A 20,903-nucleotide genomic window follows, 5' to 3' on the forward strand; every position below is an offset into this window, starting at 1 on the left:
TGGATGTGTGGGAGTGGTGTGTGTATGGGTTTCAGGTGTGTGCCTTTCAAATTGTCCAATGTGGTAGGGGTTTGTAAAGGTGTGTGTATTTTGACTGCGGCGGGGTCTACCGCCAATGGAATACCGCGGTTGAATGACCGCCGCATGGATTTGCGGGTCATAATCGGATGGGCGTATTTCTGTTGGCGTGGCGGTGGAGGTTTGGTCTTCTCCAGTTTACCGCTGGCCGCTGATGTGGCGGACTGCAGTGGAGGGCGGATTTTCTGAGGTTTTGCAGTTGTGGGTCAGAATGTCCGTGGCGGTTGGCCGCGGCGGTATTGTGGCGGCCTTCTGACCGGCGGTAAGCAGCTTTTACCGCCGAGGTCAGAATGACCCCCATAAACTTTGACTTTTGGATGTATAACTCTAACCTGCTCTCCTTATAGAAGTGTAAGACTCTGTCCAGTAGGGTTTGCAAACCTGATCAAGTCTTGGAAATTAGTAAAGTAGGGGCTAGAACACATCCCTGCTGCACTCCCTCCTGGATCAAAACAGTGCTTTTCAGTTCTCCTTTCCTGCCACATCTAACTTGGGCATAGTTCACCTCATGCAGTCTAACAATGATTAATAAGATCTCTTTTGGAACCTCCTTATTGGCCAAACCAACCACAATTTACATCTAGGGATTGAGTCAAAAGCTGATTTCAGATCTACGAAGACTGCATATAAATGCCCCTTCTCTTTGGCCACTATCAATAGAGTGTGCAGAACCTGAGAACTTGATCTGTAGTGCTTATGTACAAAATTTGACTGCAGAAAAGTTTTTGAAGCCCATCAATCAGACTGATTGGTCTGTAGTTGAAAGGGTCTTCCTGACTGCCTTTTTTAAATATGGGCATTATCTCAGCTGAATGCCAATACTTGGGTAATGAGCTACCTCTCAGGATAAAGTTAGTGATGAGATTTAAGTATTGACATCAGACTTAGGGTTCTGCATCAAATAGATCGCCTGGAATGCAATCTGGTCCTGGCGCTTAACCTAGTACTATGGCTGCCATCTGTTATTTATTTTGACCCCTATAATAAAAAAGCATCTTCATATCAAACATGTCCATTTTATTTCTGGCTGAAAACGGTGGCTGATGCAATCTACAACATGCACAGAAAGGTTACTGAGTAATGAAACACGTTTGACAGGTGACAAACAGGAGCAAGTGCCTTTGAGGCTGAAACCAATGCCTGACATGAACTATTCTCAGAATGTGGCTGACTTGGAGAGGTGAATGCTGGAACTTTCAAAGCATCTCGTGCCTCACTGCGTGCTCTTAGGTTCACATTTCCAGGCGAATAGTGTAGATAACTGGTAAAGATGCTTTGTAAATAAAATAAAATATAAAAAAAATCCTAGGAGTGGATTTGTATTATTTACTAAAACATATCAGCTTTTAAAATGTTGTAGAGTCCCTTGTATTTCTTTTTGTTGATGCTAAATAGCTGTTAGCAAAAAGCTTTGACAAATCCTGTTGAGGTACGTAATTCAGGACACTGTTGTTGTGTGTTTTTTAACGTTCTATGTCATTTAGAGCCTTATTACGACTTTGGTGGTCCTAAAAGTGGACTGCTAAAGCCGTGGGGAGGATGCCACCATCATACCAGTGGCATCCCCCACAAGCGTTCTATAATGTTCCTGCCAGGCTGACCAGTGGGAACATTGTATTAGGCGTTCCAGTCGCGCTGACTGGCGGGAACAGTGCTATGATATTGGTCTTGCCTCCTTTACGAGGACAATATCCTAGTACACTAGCATCATAGGAACGTGCATTGTCTGCAAAGCAGACACTTCTCAATCCGATGATGATGGGCAAAGGTAGCTGTTTCTGCCAGCCTTTCCATGGTCGGGTCCCCAGCATGGAAAGACTAGCGGAAAGCTGAGTTGTAATGAGGCAGGCGGTGCTGAGTTCAGTGGAACTGTGGCTGAGTGCAACTCAGACCGCCGTCAGCCCATCGGGAAACATGTTCCTGGTAGGGACCATGATCCCCTGACAGTCCAACTGCCAGGATCATAATGTGGCGATCGGACCACCTGCAGTGCAGCGGTCCGACCGTCCCCGTGAGTCTGCGGACTGCCAGAATCGTAATTGGGTCCTTAGTTTGTGGCTCAATTCCAATGTGTCCTTGATTCCTAAATCTCCCAGCATCTTCGGCTAGGCTCTGGCTCAGTTTAGGGAAGCTAGTAAAAGCCAGGTACATGGGGATTAAAGAGGTTTTTCAGCAACCACGACATGTACATAGGTGGCTTTAATGGGTAGTGTACTTTCAGCTTGACCCCTACAGCCTCTAGTTTCTTTTCAACCTCTACTGTGTCAGTAACATGTTTACGCTCATTGTTGCTCTACTGCTTGTAATTCACTTGTGCTCCTTTAATTGGTGCTTTTATTCGTTAATTGTTATCATTCTTGGGCTATCCCCCATAATTGTATGTGTCCATTATTACCTCTTCTTCGATTTATTAGAAGTTAAAACCATAATATGTTTTATATAGACCCTGGCGGCTTCTCACTCGCTATCTAAATAATCTGTTGTTTTTTCTTTATTCCGTTTAAGATATCTTTAGATCCACAACATAGTTCAGGTCCTGTGATCCTGAAAACCATAGCGTCTGGTTTACCCAAGTTATTCTTACAAGGCGCAAGTTATGAGAAAATCCAGAAACTAATTTAGGCTATATAAGCATACAAATGGAAAGCTTTGTGCGATTTGTTGTGCACCCCCTACACAAATACTTAAACTAGTAGTTATCCCAAGAGACTGAAAATCTCGAAGGATGTGGGCATGAGCACAATGAAACGAAATACTTTGGGCACCAAAAAGTGGTTCATTTAATATTCCAGTGTACGTGATTGTGAAGTTACAAAGTTGTTCCTCTGCAAAGTTCGTGAAGTTTTCTTCAGATGTTCACAGCTTTCACAAAACATTATCGGTTTAATTCACGAGCAATAATTCTAAAAATAAATCTCAACAAAAACTACATTTTCTCGGACTAATGCTGCTAAAACAATTTATACAAAATAAACGTGCACAGTTGAGGTTTTGCAAACTTTGCAAAACTCTTCAACCTTTTTAAAGAGTGTGTTTTGTAACCTGTCATAAATCTCACTCATCCATTTTTAACCTGGCATAGTTTCGTCGCCACAGTCCTCCACCAAAGCCATATATACAGGCTGTGTCCAGGGGCGGTTCCTCCGCTAAGGGGAGGAGCGTTGCCCCACTGGATTTTGGGGAAAGGAAAAATAAAATAATAATAACATTTCGTTATTATCATTTTATTTTTCCGAGGAGAAGGGGCGGGCGGGGCTGGGCTGGAGGGAGAGGGCCGGAGGAGGGCTAAGTGAACCCATATAGTGCTTGTCTGCTTGGCCAGCCATGTTGGGCCTGCCAAAAAGACAGGCACACTTTGCATGTTCACTACCTGGCTGTATAGCACAGCTGAGTCGAGAACATGCCCAGGCTCCCATTCTTAGTCTGATCGGCAAAGCACAACGCTGCTGTTGCTGGTGCCAGCAGCATTGTGATTGGCTGGGAATAGAAAGAGGACGAGGACAGAGGAGAGACTAACGCACAGATAAGCCACCCCTGTTGAGTGACAGCCGCCACTGGCTATGTCGCTTGAAAATTGTGTCCTATCAGCAGCAGAAACAGGTGTGTCAGCAGACATTGTCAAACTCAGAGCATTCAATTCCACCCGTTTGTGTTCTAGACAAATCTGTAACTTGATGATCAGCATTTTGTTTGTTTTCTATAGGGTACAGTGAGTGAAATGGAAACAATGAAAAAGTCATGCCAGACGTTTCGTGAGCAGCTTGTAGAAACTGAACAACTTCTGTTTGAACAGCAGACTCTACTGCCAAGTGATTTTACAGATGAAGGAAGGTAATTACAGTATGTTACATTTTAGGTTATTAGCGGCAATCATAACAATGCAGACTAGTGTATCTCATGTTAGTAAGCATTTTCTTTAATTTTGTAACTTTCATAAAAACAGGCACTTGTTAATTTAATTCAGCATATATTTTGTTTGTAGCCTTTTTCCAAACATCGGAACCAGACAATTAAGAGCCTGCACCAAACCTGTTAAATATATTTTTCAGTTCAGCAGAGTTCATAATGTAAAATAAAAAGTCAAAATAAGTAAAATAAAGAAAATTGCACAGCACCAGCTCATCTAAAGGCACCATCTAAGCCAGGCAAACTGAGATATAGTGAACGCTAGGTGGCTGTCACCTCCAACATACTGACTGCACGGTTGGCCACTCGCCAAACCCTAAATACGGTCTTTAATTACACAAAGTTTATTTTGATGGAGAAATGTTCTCTTTAAAATTGACACCAGGATTTTAGACAAAAAATATCGGAGAAAAATATTTGTGCAAACAAAATATTGTGTCTAGAATATTGAGTACAAAAATATCATGAAGGTATGTTTCTATAGGTAATCAAAGTTTTACCATATTTAACTCCACATATATGGATATAAATCTTCAAGGTACGTAGATGTGGAGTTTAGAATTGTAAATCTATACTTACCTATTTGCACTTCACTTCTTGATATTTTGGTCCCCAATATTTTTGACACTATTGTCTGTCCACACAATATTTTTGGTTCTGGTATTGTGTCAGTGATCCTGACACCTCCCACACTTGCCCACCCTCTAACTGAATGAACTTGGCTGCTTTGATACACTTACAATTTATGTAGACTATTAAGATTTTACAACCCATATGACAATAGTGTTATTAAGTAGATGACGAATTCCCCCATTCTGAGACGATGTTCCAGCACCAGTGCACATACTTATAATTTTCAACTTCAACAAGAATTTTTGTTGCACAATTAAAGCCACAGTTATCATTTGTTTCCCCCAAAGTATGGCGACATGTTGTGGTCTTGGGTAACGTTACTCTCATATGGTTTGCAGATTCCCCCGATTCGTTTTTGAATTTAGTCTAGCACATCTTCATGACTGAACTCCATTGAATTGGTTTATTTCCAAAATTTCAGTCATCCGAATAACCCCAGTTAGAGTCTTGCAGAAAGGTTTAAAGCAGTACTTCAAAATGAGGTATTAGCTGGAGATACTGATGGGTTGCATTAAGAACAAACAAAACGGATGTGGTTGAACAGAATTTGTGTGCACAATATTAGAAAGCAAAATAAACACTTATTTGTAAAATATAATACCTACAGTAGTAGTGTTTATAGTGTTTTATTTACTTAGTAAGCTCAATTCCAAAAAAGGTAGAACGTATTTAAGAAACTGGTGCAGCCACCCATGCAGCTGTATGATGTTGCTGCCAGCGCCCTCATGACTGTCAGTGTTGCATACATCTTTTTCAATGGAAGCCTCCCTCACTTTTGTTTTATGCCTTCTTGTATGTGAGGCTAGTGAAAATCAGCTTCTAACAGACTTTGTAACCTCAGCAAGCTCGGATGAAATCTACTAGGTAGACTTTAAAGAGATCACAGTGGAGAGGGGCAGATTCTTGTATGAAGATATGATCTCTCAATCCATTAACTGGTCTTCATAAATTCTGTATTTGTCACTATAGGGGAAAATGTAAATTGTTTTGTTAACCATGTCAGCTTTAAAAAGTCAAGTTGCCAATAAAATATCTGAAAAGACTTTTGGTCACATTATGAGTTGAGAGTATTTTCATGCAGTCATACCGCATCCAATGAATACCTGTACTTAGGAGGGTAATATTTACTGTGCGCAAAATGTTGTCAGAGGCCAGGGGATGAGGCATGGCTGCTGTTGCAGCCCTAGGCTTTACAATGTTTTTACTGGATGGTTTTCTGGTCCTTAAAATTGAGTCTGGTGTTCTCGCATCCGGGTATACCAGGTTGAAAACACCAGGCTATTTGGCGTCTTGCAGAGTGGAATTTCCCATACATAATGGTCTGCCCGATTCGTAAGAAGTCCCATAGAGGTGTTGCTGAGTTCATTATGCACCCATTGTTACGTTGACTCATTTATGTACTCTGTTTGCTCCAGAGAAGAAATGAGACGACTTCAAGTGCTGCGCCGTGCTGTTCATCGCGAGGTCACTGAGTTAGAATTCCAGCTGGATGATCGATCCCGTCAGATGAAAGAAGGAATTTTATTGGTAAGGATAGGATCTTAATTGGTATGGCCAGTGTTTTTTTTCTGATTTCATTTTGGTGTTATTTGGACATAATTCTTTAATCTGGTGATTCTAATATAAACTCAAATTCTTTACTTCCCACTCATTAACTGCTAACTACTCACAGATGTAAGGTTCTTTCTTTTATAGTTTGTATTAATCAATGTAAATCAAAATGATTTCATTTTTATATTGAATTTGATTAATTTTTTGAAAACTCACATTGTATTGATGCTGTAGCTGTACCATACTGGACTCCCACTGAATCATTACTTTAATCTAGGGACCCCCACTGAGTCATTATTGGACCCCAAAACTAAACAGTTTCTATGATTTGGGCATTGATACAATATATAAAATACAAAACAAGTATACACTAAACAAATGCTCAATTGTGAATGCTTAAATTCACAAACCAAACAAAGTTCACATTTTCAAATCTGCATCTTTATTTGCATATAGTTCATTAATTTGAATGTATTAATATTAATAATATTTAATTTTTATAAAACAGTCAAGGGACCCTTGAGCTGGCCTCACAGACCCCTGGGGTCCTCGGACCACAGGTTAAGAACTACTGCTCTATACTTCTGTTTAAAAGTCCATTGTCATTTTACATGCACTCTTTACATTACATGTTTATATTGGTGCATTTTACTTTTTTCAATTAGTCAAATGCTTATTTGAAATATTAAGTGGAGAAATGGACAACACTGCGTGGGTGTTTGCAGTAAAAAAAAAATATATATATGTAATTAAGAAATTTGGTGTTCCCCCAAATACTCACTTTGTTAAAATTCATTCTATAACATAAGAGAAATCTAAAGCTGTTTATGCAAGGTGCAACTAACAATGTGCCGTGAGTGCAATTACAATGCTCAGGTTTTAATGACATTTTTTGAAGAGGATGCTGTTTAAGCAAAGAATAAAGGTAAAGCTGAGCAGTGAGGTTTAGAGGCTGTTATTGTTTGCCTGACATGCATAGAGACTAATTAGCTGGTGCAAGGAAATTCGTCTGAGACAAACATAGGACAAAGTCCATGTTTCAATGAAATTATGTTTCATGCACGGAATATGGGAAATATTTGAAGACAATAACATCTTTATTGGTGGTATGGATATCAACCTGATATGCATAGCTCAAATAATTAGGATTCAGATCAGTGAAAGTAATATAATAAAGAGTAAAGTACATCAGATTCCATCTTGAAGCTCTTGTTAACAACACTCATCCTCACTAATAAGTCTAGATCATGAACTTTTTGTTATACATAAGAATATCAGGAACAGCTCACATATGGATTCATTCTTTTCTTTGAGGTATATATCATACTACAAATATAGCTATGACATTTTCTACTTATGGTCTAAGTAACCATATCCTCAGTGTCACCTAGATCGACTCTTCCCACTTACCTGTTAAATGTAGGTGTGTGGCTATTTCCCAACATTATAAAGACACTCTGCTTCTGATCTGCCTTCAGAAGAGACTGTGGAACTAATTATACATCTCAGTAGGCCTGGGTCAATTGAAACAAAATGCATAAGAGACATCTGCTCCTCCCCAAAAATAATTAAAAAAGAAGTAGGGTTACTGAGACAAATGTTATCTTTTCAGTAGTTACTTTAAAACCACCTTCTATTATTGCGATTGGATGATTCTGAAACAGGCCCACTCCGTACTTTGACTGACATGCTCAAGGAATTTGCTACATGGAAGATGCCCTCTTGGATGGGGACGGCAACTTCTCTGTTCATTAATATGATGGTTATTGTTGTCTCCTCTGAGGAGGTGGCCCAGCAGTGAATTAAACTGAACCCATAAAAATCTTTTTTTAGATTTATGGGCAAATGTACATACTACTTGTATAGCTGTGTATGGAACAGATCAATTAAAAAAGTTAGGTGTCCTGTCCAAGCCTTGTACGCTAAGTCAATGTACTTCACATTGTAACCTATCTTGAAGGTATAGTTACATAGAAAGACCATTGTAAAGCGTTCCTTTTAAGGAAATATATCTTACCCCTTGTTGGACCTGACTCTCTCAACAGGGTCACTACCAAACGTTTTGTCTTTTTCCCTCTACTTTTGTTGAATTTGTTTTTGTTGCCCATAGGACTCTAACATTGGATAGCAGTGGTAAAGTGCACAAAGTGCTTGTGCCTGCTCCCCTAAACATGGTTACATTGGCTTATGCCCAATTGGCATTATTGATTTACTTATAAGTCCCTTGTTGGGTGGTATACCATATACCCAGGGCTGCAAACTAAAGGCTACCAGTGGGCCTCCATCACGTATGACCAACCGACTTAATTAGCACCTTAAAACATGTCCCAGGTCTGTCATTGCAGCCTAAATGCAGTTTTAAACTGCCATCTCAACTTGGCATTAAAGCCTCCTTGCCAAGCCTTGAACTTCCCTTTTATTATATGTGTCACCCCTAAGGTAGGCCGTAGTAGCCCATAGGGCAGGGTGCTCTGTAATTAACATTTTTAATTTGTACTTTTAAGTTGTACATCTCCTGGTAGTGAAAAACTCCCACATTCGTTTTCACTAATGTGAGGCCTCCCCCTCCCTTAAGATTACATTGGGCATTCTTTATTACATTTCATAAGCTTTAAATAATAATTGAGAGTAGGTATATATATCATGTTTGGTACCTATGAAATTGGAATGATAAAACCTCTTTAATGGTAAAGTCAGATTTTTCATTACAACTTTGAAAATGCAACTTTTAGAAAGTTGGAATTTTCCTGCCTTTAGCCCTTTCTGTGTGCAGTCTGTCTTGGGTCACATGACTTGGTGTAGCTGACAGTTAGACTTTGTGAATTTCTCCACACAGTCACACAGTAGAGGGATTAGGTGTGCCTCAATGGGACAACTGCTGGTAGGATCAGGGGGCAGAGCTGAGCACAGCCCACTTACGATCAAATGGCCTGTTGGACTTTTTAGTTTATGCAGGGTCATCCCCAATCTTTTTGCCTCCTACCTCCTATTTTTTCTGACCTGTTGTTGTTAGCTTTTGAACTCTGAGCACTTTACCACTGTTAACCAGTGCTAAAGTGCACATGCTGTCTGTGTAAATTGTATGGCTGATTGGTTTATCCATGTTTGGCATATTTGATTTACTAGTAAGTCCCTAGTAAAGTGCACTCGAGTTGCCCAGGGTCTGTAAATCAAATTCTACTAGTGGGCCTGCAGCACTGGCTGTGCCACCCACATTAGTAGCCCTGTAATCATGTCTCAGACCTGCCACTGCAGTGTCTGTGTGTGCAGTTTTAACTGTAAATTCGGCTTGGTATGTGTACCCACTTGCCAGGCCTAAACCTTCCCTTTTCCTACGTGTAAGGCACCCCTAAGGTAGGCCATAGGTAGCCCCAAGGGCAGGGTGCAGTGTATGGTCAAGGTAGGACATATAGGGGGTTATTCTAACTTTGGAGGAGGTGTTAATCCGTCCCAAAAGTGACGGAAAAGTGACGGATTTACCACCAGCCGTATTACGAGTCCATTATATCCTATGGAACTCGTAATACGGCTGGTGGTATATCCGTCACTTTACCGTCACTTTTGGGACGGATTAACACTCCTCCAAAGTTAGAATAACCCCCATAGTAATGTGTTTTATATGTCCTGACAGTGAAATATTGCTAGATTCGTTTTTCACTGTTGCAAGGGCTGTCCCTCTTATAGGTTAACATGGGGGCTACCTTTAAATCTGACTAAAATGTAGATTCCCTTAGGGAGCGGAAAGACAGGTGGAGTTTGGGGTCTCTGATCTCACAATTTAAAAATACATCTTTTAGTAAAGCTGATTTTAAGATTGTGTGTTTGAAAATGCCACTTTTAGAAAGTGGGCATGTTCTTGCTTAAACCATTTCTGTGACTCTGCCTGTTTTTGGATTCCCTGTCTGGGTCAGTTTGACAGTTGGGCTGGTTGCACCTCTCACTAGACAGTGACACAAAGGGAGCTGGGGTGTAGTCTGCATTTCCTGATGAGCCATCTGTGCTAGGAGGGAGGGAAGGCGTGGTCACTTACACCTGAAAGGGCTGTGCCTGCTCTCACACAATGCAGTATCCAACCCCCTGGTGTGTGTCTGGGGCCTGGCCTGGGCAATGCAGGATTTCATAATCAAGACAAACTTTCCTTTGAAGTAGGCTTACTTCAAAGTGCAAAATGGGAATGAGAAGGGCACCCAAAACCACAGACTTTAGAACACTTCCTGAAACCAAGAGGAAACTCTTCCTGGAGAAAAGCTGAAGAGCTGAAGAAGAAGAGCTGCCCAGCCTGTGCTTTGTGGAGCTATGCTGCAGTTGCTGCTTCTGCCAGAGTAAGAGGGCAAAGGCTGGACTTTGTGTGCCTTCCATCATGTGAAGATCTCCAAGGGCTTGATTTAGAGCTTGCTTCCTGTTGTTTGAAGTCTCAGGGACAGCAAAGACTTCTCTCTGCCAGCACCTGGAGTCTCTGGAGAGACTCCTACTCTGCCAAGTGGTGCCCATCCAGTTCCTGGGACCCTTAAAGGAGAAGCTGGCAGCCTAAGCGGAAGAAATCCACGCACAGAACGCCGTGCGGGGAAAAGATCGACGCTACTCCGATCTGCGGCTGGGAAATCGATGCACCGCCGGCTTCGCAGCTGAAAATCAACACTCTCCTGTAACGCGACCGAAGAATAGACACACAGAGCTGGAGAAACGACGCGCAGCATCGCTGATGGAGGCTGGGAGATCGCAACCCGTGCTGCGTGGTTGTCGGATCATCGTGCGGCTGGATTTCCGACGCAAGCACCGCTGGGCATGTAAAAACAGCGCAAGGCCTGCCCAGACCCGAGAGTGCTGACCGGATCGATGCATCGCTCTCCTGTGGAGAGAAGAAACAACGCGCCCCGACCCGACGAAAGGAGAAATGATGCAAGGTCTCGTGAGTGAGTGAAATCGATGCATCGCAAGCCATTTTTGATGCACACTCACCCGTGCGGGGTTATTTTTGACGCACCCACGGTACATTTTCACGCTAAGAGTGCTAGTGTGTGTTTAAAACTAGATGAAGACTCTTTTTGCTTTTTAATTGATAACTTGACTTGTTTATTGAGGATTTTTGTCGTTTTGGTCTTGTTTTGTATAGGTAAATATTCTCTATTTTTCTAAACCTGTGTTGTGTAATTTTGTAATGTTTTCATTATGCTACTGTGTGTGTTGGTACAAATACTTTACACCTAGCACTCTAAAGTTAAGCCTACTGCTCGTGCCAAGCTACCAAGGGGGTAAGCAGGGGTTAGCTGAGGGTGATTCTATTTTACCCTGACTAGAGTGAGGGTCCTTGCTTGGACAGGGGGTAACCTGACTGCCAACCAAAGACCCCATTTCGAACATGGCCTGTTCTCCACCTTCACACAAAGGGCCTAATGACCCTGTATTGCCACTGCAGCCAGCTTGGAGGTAGGGTAGAGGAGTCAGGAAATCCCATGCATTTCAAAGAACCTGTCCAGAAGCTTTTCCCAACTTCCATCTAGGGTATAAAAACAGGACCTTCAGACCCATTTTTCATTTCACTACTGGACTTGTGGAAGGACTCTAAGAGGACTGCCTGCCTGCTGCTGTGACGTGCTGTGCACTTTGCAAGATTGCTACTGTACTTGCAAGGACTGCTAGACCTGCTCTTGAGCCTTATGTATTCATCTTCACCCAGGACTGCCAGAAGTGACTCCGAGGGCTAGTTTGTGGGCCTCCTGTCCAGAACTACCTGGATATAAAAGGCTCCCACCTTCTTGAACCCGCATCTTTACCCAGCCTGAGTGAGTCCTGAACTCCTAAGTAGTGTCCCACGAGTCCTGGATCTTGGTTGTGGTGATAAAGGTGCTGAGATAGCCAATACCAAAAATTGAGGACTTAAAAAAATTTTTACCAAAAATTGGTCTGAGAACCAGGAGGAGACCAGGACCAACCTGCTCACCTCTCTGTCTGAGGTGCATAGCCAGTTGGATTGACTTTGCAGCCTCTCCTGATATGTTCATCTCTGCAGCAGCAAATCCTTTTCAGCGGTCCTTTACCAAAGGAGTATCCAACCTCATGGAACTGTCTTCAGCTACAGCCCTTTGCCTTGTACCACAGGAGATTTTTGACTTCCATTTCAGTGACTAAGTCCGAACATAGAAATCTTCCCTGTGGTTTTGCAGAAAGCAATATTTTTCATCTTTGACTCAGTTTCGCGCAACTAGATGTCCGCACTTGGCATTTTGATCTCTTAGGTGCTAGTTTTCACTAAAAGAATTAACATTCATAATTATGGTTCCACAGATTGGATTTCTGTTATTTTGGTGTCCAACAATGTATTTTAAATTACTCTATTTTTCTACATTGGTTTGGATTTTTCCTTGTTTTGTGTTTTCATTTTATTACTGGTTTTGTGCTGCACAAATACTTTCCACATTGCCTGTAAGTGAAGTCAGACTGCTTTTTATGCCAAGCTACCCAGGGTTAAGCACAAGTTAAAATACTGACTTTTTGTGGTTCACACTGCAAAGGATTGTGGCTCTTTCCTGACTGGGACTCACTCCCCAATCAACCAACAACACACTTTCTCACACCCCTCCTCAAATCATTGCTACAGTTTGAGGCCATGTTGCTTTCTAGTGCTAAGTAATTTGATTAAATCACATTTGTACCTAAACATGGGCATTGAATTACTGCTGAGGTCAGTCTGAGGTAGTAGCTCACAAGGCTTACATCCAAAGGCGTATGCTTGGATTTTTTGTCATACCTCACTGAATAAGTGAAGATATCAGGTGATGCTTGGAACTCTAAGTGACCTAAAATCATAATGCTGGGCATTCTCAGATCAGTCATTTGCAGGCTTGGCCTCTGCCATAAAAAGCCACTGTCACCAAGGTAGCGGACATTGCAATATTTCTAAAACATTCTTGTAGATTGTCTTGGAAAGACATTTTTATATCAATTGTATTCATCTGCTGGCTCTGTCTTTTTTATATATTGTGATAGGTTAGTCTGCAATATTATTTCCATTTATTGTGTTTTCTTCTTAGTTTTAATATGTGGTAAAATGCAGACTTTTGGTATTATGCTTGGCACTTTCAAACATGTTTAACTAAGTACAATTGCTTAAACACTAAAAGACGCCTCTAATAGAATGTGTCCTTTCATTGGCCAAATTATGGGTTCAGGGTCTAGCTTCAGAGAAACAAAGTTAGGGACCTGAAATCTCATTATGTTCTCTTACTATTCATCAAATATATATGTTTGTCTTGATTAAAATCAACACAGTGACTATGAGAGGAACATGACAACCAGGTAGAGGTGAAAAATAGATAAAGGCTTGTATGCTTTATACCATTTACCACAACATCATCACTCAGCTATAAACAAGCACAGGTGTATGTAGGGCACCCTAGGTTATCAATGGTACTAATCAATGATTAATATGATAAGGATGTTGAGTGAAGGGGGTACATTAAACACCAATCACAATACAGATAATTAATTAAAAGCCAAATAACATAAGGTCTCAAAGAAAGATATTCCAATTATAGAAATTGTGTGATATATATTATTGAAGTAGCTAAATGAAGCAATACTATAGCTAACATTACAAGATAATGTTATCTGTGCCATAGGCATTTAGGTGTAGGGTTTAATTTTTAAAAAGGGCATCATTTCTGGTGCTTTTCAAAGTCTATGGTGGCAAAGAGATGTTTAGAGAAAAGTGTAACTATGGAAGGTAACCTAGTATTTCAAGAATCTGTTTAGGCTGCCTGCCTCCCTAAAGGTAAATTAAGGGCACTGTTTTCAGTCCTTTACTTCTGTTTGATAACCTAAAGCATTCAGGATATTGTGGAGATAGTCCTTTGTTACCCCAGAAGCTCTTCTTAATCCTGAAAATTATTGCTTGACAGAATATTGTTTGCCTGGATGCTATGAAGGGGTGTGGCTCAAACCAGGAAACTAGAAAGGAAATGCTGGCTAGCTTATCATTGGCAGCTTTCTGTAATAAGACATTTCTCAATAACTGAGGAAACTAAGGGCCTGATTATATGGTGACGGTCAGACTGCCGCAACTGTGGTGGTCTGACTGCCACATTACAACCCTGGCGGTCAGCCCACGAGGGGACCGCAGTCCCCACCAGGAACATGGTTACTGATGGGCTGACGGTGGTCTGAGTTGTACTGAGCCAGAGCGGCGCTGAACTTAGCGCCACCTGGCTGATTTTAACTCAGTTTTCCGCCAGCCTTTCCATGGTGAGAACCCCCACCAAGGAAATGCTGGCAGAAAGCCAGTGCAGGGGGCCACAGGGCACCCCTGCACTGGACATGGGCAGTGCAGGGGTCACCTGCCCAGCACCATCGTAATGCACACTGTCTGCACTGCAGTCAGTGCGCTTTCCGATGGTGCTGGACTGCTACAATATTGGCTTCAGCTGAAGTCAATATTGCAGCACTGTTCCCACCAGTCAGCCCAGCGGGAATGCATAAAGCAATGTTCCCACCAGTCAGCCCAGCGGCAATATTGTAAAATGCTTGGATGGACGCCACCGGTATTACGATGGTGTTCTCCCCACGGCTTTGGCGGCCCGCTATTAGGACCCCCAAAGTCATAATTAGGCCCTAAGAGGGGATTTATATTTATATCTATAGTTCTGATTTGGATGAAAGTGGATATAATCATTTATGGTTTCTTTTGTTTGAGAGAAAACCTCTAATACACCTGGGTACATATTTATCAAACGTTCACGCAACGCAGTGCAGCAAACCATCTTGCTGCACTGCATTGCATGACAGAGAGAAGGCAGGAATGCTCTCATTTAACAGTATATGGCACATTCCTTCTCTTTGTCTGCACTGGCGCAGAAATTGCTGCCTAGCACCAGCACAGGCAGCCTTGCACCATGATGCAAGGGCGCCTGCATTGTAGGCAGGTTTGTTTTTGTGTGGGTTGGTCCTCCTTCCTGCACAAAAACAATCCTCAGAGCCATTTTCTTCTTTCTAACTGTGCTGCAAAATGCAGCATGCTTAGGAAGAGGAAACAATTAGGAATGAAGATATGTCTCCTTGCTGCACCTCTGGTGAGGAGGTGTAAAATTCTGATTCATTCCCAGGTCTACCAGTGTTGGTAAATCTGGCAATGTGTCAGAATCCAAAGGTAGATATGTGGGAACACCCAGGGAACACCTACCTGCCCCATAGTAACGTAAGGCAGCAATTTGCGCTGCCTCGCCTTACTGTAGATTTATCAAACAATGCAAGGTGGCCTTGCGTGACTTGATGAATCTCACTTAGGTTTTGCTTCACCCTTGCGTCCCCCTTGCGTGGCACAAGGGCAGCACAAAACCTTGATAAATATGGGCCCTGGTTAATAACTAACTTGTGTTAAATGACATATTACCTCATTACAGTTTTTCTAAACCCAGATAAAAGGAAATCATTAGAGATTATTATTAATTTTTCATTAACTCCAAAAAAGGATATAGACTTTAGTAACTGCGTAGTATAAATTTAATGCGAAAACCTTTCTTTTTGTTTTACTGAATGTACATTGATTTGTTATGTGGTGTCGAGATAACACCTTCATGTGCTCCACAGTGCTTTTGCCTTGAAAATATTGTCTGTACATCATTCCAATGACTGTCTTCACTTTCTCTTCTTTAGCAACTTAACCAATTATTGGAAGAGCAAGCAAAACTTCATTCGGAACTTGAACTCACTGATTTGAAGAAACAAGTAAAAGATCAAAATCCAGGCATCCCTGACAATGTCTTGGGTGCCACTCAATACCCGCAGTCCATAGCAACTGAGTGTTCTTTGTCTGTTGCTCAGCAAGATGGAATGGAGAAACCTGTGATACCTCAAAAGGAAACAAAGGTCCCAAACCAGCAGAAGAAAGGAGATTTTAGCACTTTCCTGCAGAATGTAAGACGTTATATGGTGTTTGTCTTCAAGTTTTCCAGTCCTCACAATATAATTACTAGACTGATGCATGTGTGCCATTGTGATTGGGGACGTATGTAATATAATTAGTAAAGTGGTTAAAGAGGAGGTCTGAAATCACAAAAGGTATCCTGCAATCTTTGGTACCAAACCAAAGCTCAGCTGAATCTAAGTCAGTTGAAAAAGAGAGCTAAGAAGCTTTTTTAGTGTCCCTCGTACACCCTATTGGTGTCATGCTTCATCATCGGGTCTCACACTGGGTGGGCTCAAACATATTCCAGGAAACACTTTGGATATTTTTTCTAACAGAGCCTATAACTATACTTTGGTATGGTTAAAAACTAAATTATTTTTGTGTGTGTGGGGGTGTTACTGTCCCTACACTTTATTTTTTGCATTATGTTTTAGCCCTTTCTAACCACCTATATGGGTCAAGTCTTTTATCAGGACCTAGTTTGCACTGGCCCTGAATTAAATTGTCTTATTCTGTTTTCAGAATCGTCTTCCTCTTACTTTCTAAGGTCCCATTCACACTGCATGCACAATGCATATCAATGAGATACTGATGCTCAAAACATTAGATCTGATAGAAGAACTGTGTCTTTTTACTATTTGGGTGTAGAAGACCAAGATGTTTTTGAGCGTCTACCACAGTGTACACACCCAGAAGGAGAGAATCTTGATGAACATCAAGACGCTGTAGAACAGTATGAAAAGTATTCTGAAGGCTCAAAAAATGTAATGATATTCAGTCATAAATGTTTCACTCTGGCTTTAGTTCTGAATTAATCTACTGACATTTACATGACGTTTTGACTAACTGTGAATTTGAAAACGTTACTTCATAATTGATTAGAAATCAGCTGGTGACTAGATGTGACTCTAAGAAAATTCAAGAGTGTATACTCAACCAATGAAGAATCTACCAGTGTCAAGGGTAGTATCCACTCCTATGAAACAAGGTGCTGCACAAGTGGTTAAGTGGATGTTGTGTATGTTGTGTTGTGTATTGTGTTGCTGCGTGCAGTACTCAGGCACATTTTAGTGTGGGGCAGTCACTGCCATGATCTGTGTAGTTGTGTTTGTCTGTGTGTGTGTTTGTGTAAATTAGTGTGTTGGTTGTTGTGGTTGTGCCTTGTGTAAGTGCAGTGTCACTCGTGTGTGTATGTTATGTAATGGATGTATGTGTATGTGAGTTTACAGCATGTAGGTGTGGTGGTGTCATTGCAATAGGTAATGTGGTGTATGCGGTGTGTTTTGTCATGTGTGATGCAGGGGGACTATACGTAAAGGGCAGAGTGTGTGTGTCTGACTTACCTCTTTTCCATATCCACTGCCATTGTCGGTGTCCATTGGGTCCAGCAATGTCCTCCCTCTGTCAGCAAACCGCCACGAGTACACAGCCAGTCAAACTTTAACATCTAAATATGGCTGGCGGGAACCCGCCTGCCTGATGGATAGGAAGACATTTCTTTGTGGCGGTCTTTGGTTCATCTGCAATACATCTAAATACAGAGGGCGGCACACGATTGTTTTGGCAGTCTTCTCAAGTCCACCACTGATGTGGCTTGGCAGGGCGACCACAAAGATCTAAATAAGGCCCTTATTTCTGTGGTGCAGTAAGGTCAGGGATGATATATCTTTGCAGGGTGTAATTATTATCTAACAGAAGGTTGGCTTAAAGAAAACATATTAAAAAGGAAACTCAACTATTTTGGAAAGTAGCTGAATAACTGTGCCTGGAGGAAGGTGTTTTGGATAGAGCTAATATGGTGATGCTACCCTGCTATTATAGAAAACAAAAACATGAGGCATGCAGATTTTGGCCATCAATGCAAAAGCCTCACCAAAAGGAAAATTAGAAATGAGTTTTGAAGCCCGGTTTGACAGTAAATTTCAGTTGAGTCCTTTTGGTCAAGCTTTTAACAACTTTGATTCAATGATCAGCTGTCTTTATCCATACATTGATAAATAGTTGCAGTCAGATTCAGAGTTCATGCTGACATCAGAGCAGCCCCAAGATATTTAACTAACAGAACATCTTGTGATTTCCTGTGTGAAGAATTTGAAGTTATTTATAGATACTGATCTATTACTTGAGCCATAAATCTTGAATATTGTCAAAATGTACCAAAATCTGTCAATAAGTAGAATACACAATTTCAAATTTCTTCACTATTTTTCAAAGGTATTAGCAGTATTAATCCTTGTTATATGGAGACTCAACTTTGTATCTGACTGAAAAATCTCTGTTTACAGTGTTTTGCTTCAGAGCATTTTCTGTGTATGTGACTCAGATTCAAAATACCTTGCCAGAAATGCTGAAGACAAGTCAACCATTCTGGAGTTAGAAAATAAAGACCCATCTGTTTAGAACCCAGTTGGCCCCTTATGGATTAACCATAACATATTTTTGATGTTTTGAATGGTTAATATGCTAGTTGTAAGAAGAAAAAAGATTAACATAATGCATACAAAATGTCCTTTGATTAATCACACTCACATGAGTGGATCAAGTAGCCCTATCTCATGCTTACCAGATTAGATCGCTAAAGAAACACTGCATCCAAAAGCATCCATGCCCTCTATGTGACAAAGTTGCAAGTGGCTGACACTATCATTTGTCAAACTATTTTTACAGAAGTATGTTTCTATCATGGCCTACATTTGCTAACCTAGTATGCCAACTGTAGATCATGACCACCAGTTGCTATTCCCTGTATTTCTCAGACTGATTATTCAAACACAATAAGCAGCATTTGTACCTTAGATGCAGAGTTAAGATCCTGAATCCAGATTTCACAACCTGGGACTCAGAACCTAGGTGTATTTATTTATATAATAATGTGGAGTGTAACCCTAAGTTAATGATATGTACAACACAGATCTAGAAAAGGAATTCCCAGTCATTGGTTTCAGAAGCTTGCTACTTAGTTGCAGGAGCTCCGAGGTCAGAGTACTCTGCTGAGGGGGACCACATGAAATTTGCCCCCCCCCCCACCCGCCCTGCACCTCAGGGGCTGCGGGGGCCATTGTTCTGCCACCAGACCCTAGGTTCCATTTTGGGAAGCCCAGGCTTGCCTGGTGAAGACATGAGGAGGAAAGGAACCCCTCCAGATAGATGTGTGTATTGCTGCTTTCCTGTGAGCTAGGTGGGGACACACTGGAGGGAAGAAAGAGACTCTCTTTACATCTCAAAAGTGATAATTCAGTCATAGATCACAAGTAAGGGGCCTGGACATATCTCAGGAAGGGAGATGGGGCTGATAATACAATCATAAAGAATAGCTTTGGGGGTCTGGGATTAACCCTTTGATGCACATCAATGTGGCTGACATCCAGGTGTCATCTAGATGTAACCTTTGGTCTCTCCCATAAATTATGTTGTGGACAACCAGCTTTGAAGTTGTGCCTGCTGTGACAGACCTCTTTCATGAAGGAACATGAAAAGGAGAAGTGCCCACTTCAAAAGAAGTGGAACCCCAAAATAACACTTCAAAGACCCACACCCTAAATTACATTTGGTGTCTGAAAAAGGACGGTAAGGAGGGGAGGTTCAGCCCCTAAAATTTGTCATATGTCACACAGCCAGACAGTCTGTGTGAGAAGGGAAAGCTATGCAAGACTTCTGCCAGTGTCCAGGACTTGAGGGAGCCAAGGACTGTTAGTCTCCCTGTTGGTGTAGAGAGCATCACCCAGTGAAACCCAGACCACCTGCCGTGGAACATGGAGTGCTACTGCTTGCCAAGACCAGTGTGCCTTTTGAGGAAGAGAAGAGCATTGGAGGCAGCAAGGTCCAATGGAGAGTCTGACCGTGAGGACATCCTGTGCAAGGTTGAGGATTTGGATGAGCACAGATAAGCCTGTTGCCCATGTGCAGGATTATTTTCAGCAATCCTCGTATGTCAGGAGAGGGTTTTGGTAGACTGAGCTGAGTCTTGAGCGCTGTGTGGGTCTTGCAAGACCAATGTGCCCTGTGAGGAAGAGAAGAGCGTTGGAGGCAGCAAGGTCCAGTGGGGAGTCCTACCATGAGGACACTCTGTGGGAAGAGTGAGGATTTGGCTAAGCACTGATCAGGCCGTTGTCCATGTGCAGGATTGTTTTTAGCGACCTTTGCTGTGTATTGAGAACTGTGCTGGTCTTGCTACACCCATTCTGTTGTGCTCAGGTGACCCCGTTTGCCAGAGGGAACCACCGGTAAAGTATTCTTCACAGGAGCACCAAGACTGGGGATTGTGTGCTGAGGGTGGGGGAGCTTTACCCTGTATCACCATGTACGGCGGCAACCCCATATGAGAGGTGGGACTGGCAGTACAAAGGCTGCTAAAGGATTCAGGCTGCCACCCGAAGGAAAGACTGGGGTATGACTTGTGAGTGGGACCCACGCTGTGAGAACTGCCCCTGGCTCATCACAGAGGACTGCTGGAGATGTTGTGGATGACGTGGCATCCTTGCTGGCTTATGTCAGTAGCTGAAGAAAGGATTCCACACCCCTGTTGAACCAACTCTTATACGCAAGCAGGAACCTGCTCTGACATCTGAGAGGCCTCTGGCAGCATCACTCCGAAGAGAGAGCCTGTGCTGCCAGGTGCTGCCACATATGCTGTAAGCAGTCTGACCTCTCCTAACTGAGGATTCACAGGTGCATGTTTGAAGTTACCTGCTGCATTGCTGAACCTTTATGTGCTGCAAGAGTGGGTAAGATGAGAACTGGATCAGATTGGTCCCGGAGGAACTCACTGCAAATGGTGGTGCGGCACCATTGGCACTGTTGACCAAGCTCCTAACAGGTCAGAAGGGAGAACTCT

The 20,903-nt window shown here is 42.1% G+C and overlaps 1 protein-coding gene across 3 annotated transcripts in view; it reads left to right on the forward strand.

The window, feature by feature from the left end:
- Positions 1-20,903, forward strand: part of ITPRID1 (ITPR interacting domain containing 1) — a 506,204-nt gene that overhangs the window by 477,422 nt on the left and 7,879 nt on the right. For all 3 annotated transcript variants that reach the window (XM_069215173.1, XM_069215186.1, XM_069215179.1), the window contains 3 exons: positions 3,782-3,909; positions 6,033-6,144; positions 15,817-16,077. In XM_069215173.1, coding sequence (XP_069071274.1) covers positions 3,782-3,909; positions 6,033-6,144; positions 15,817-16,077 — 501 coding nt within the window. The remainder of the gene's footprint in view (positions 1-3,781; positions 3,910-6,032; positions 6,145-15,816; positions 16,078-20,903) is intronic.

Source organism: Pleurodeles waltl, chromosome 2_1 (assembly GCF_031143425.1).
Source record: "Pleurodeles waltl isolate 20211129_DDA chromosome 2_1, aPleWal1.hap1.20221129, whole genome shotgun sequence".
In the NCBI taxonomy this organism is placed as follows: domain Eukaryota; kingdom Metazoa; phylum Chordata; class Amphibia; order Caudata; family Salamandridae; genus Pleurodeles; species Pleurodeles waltl.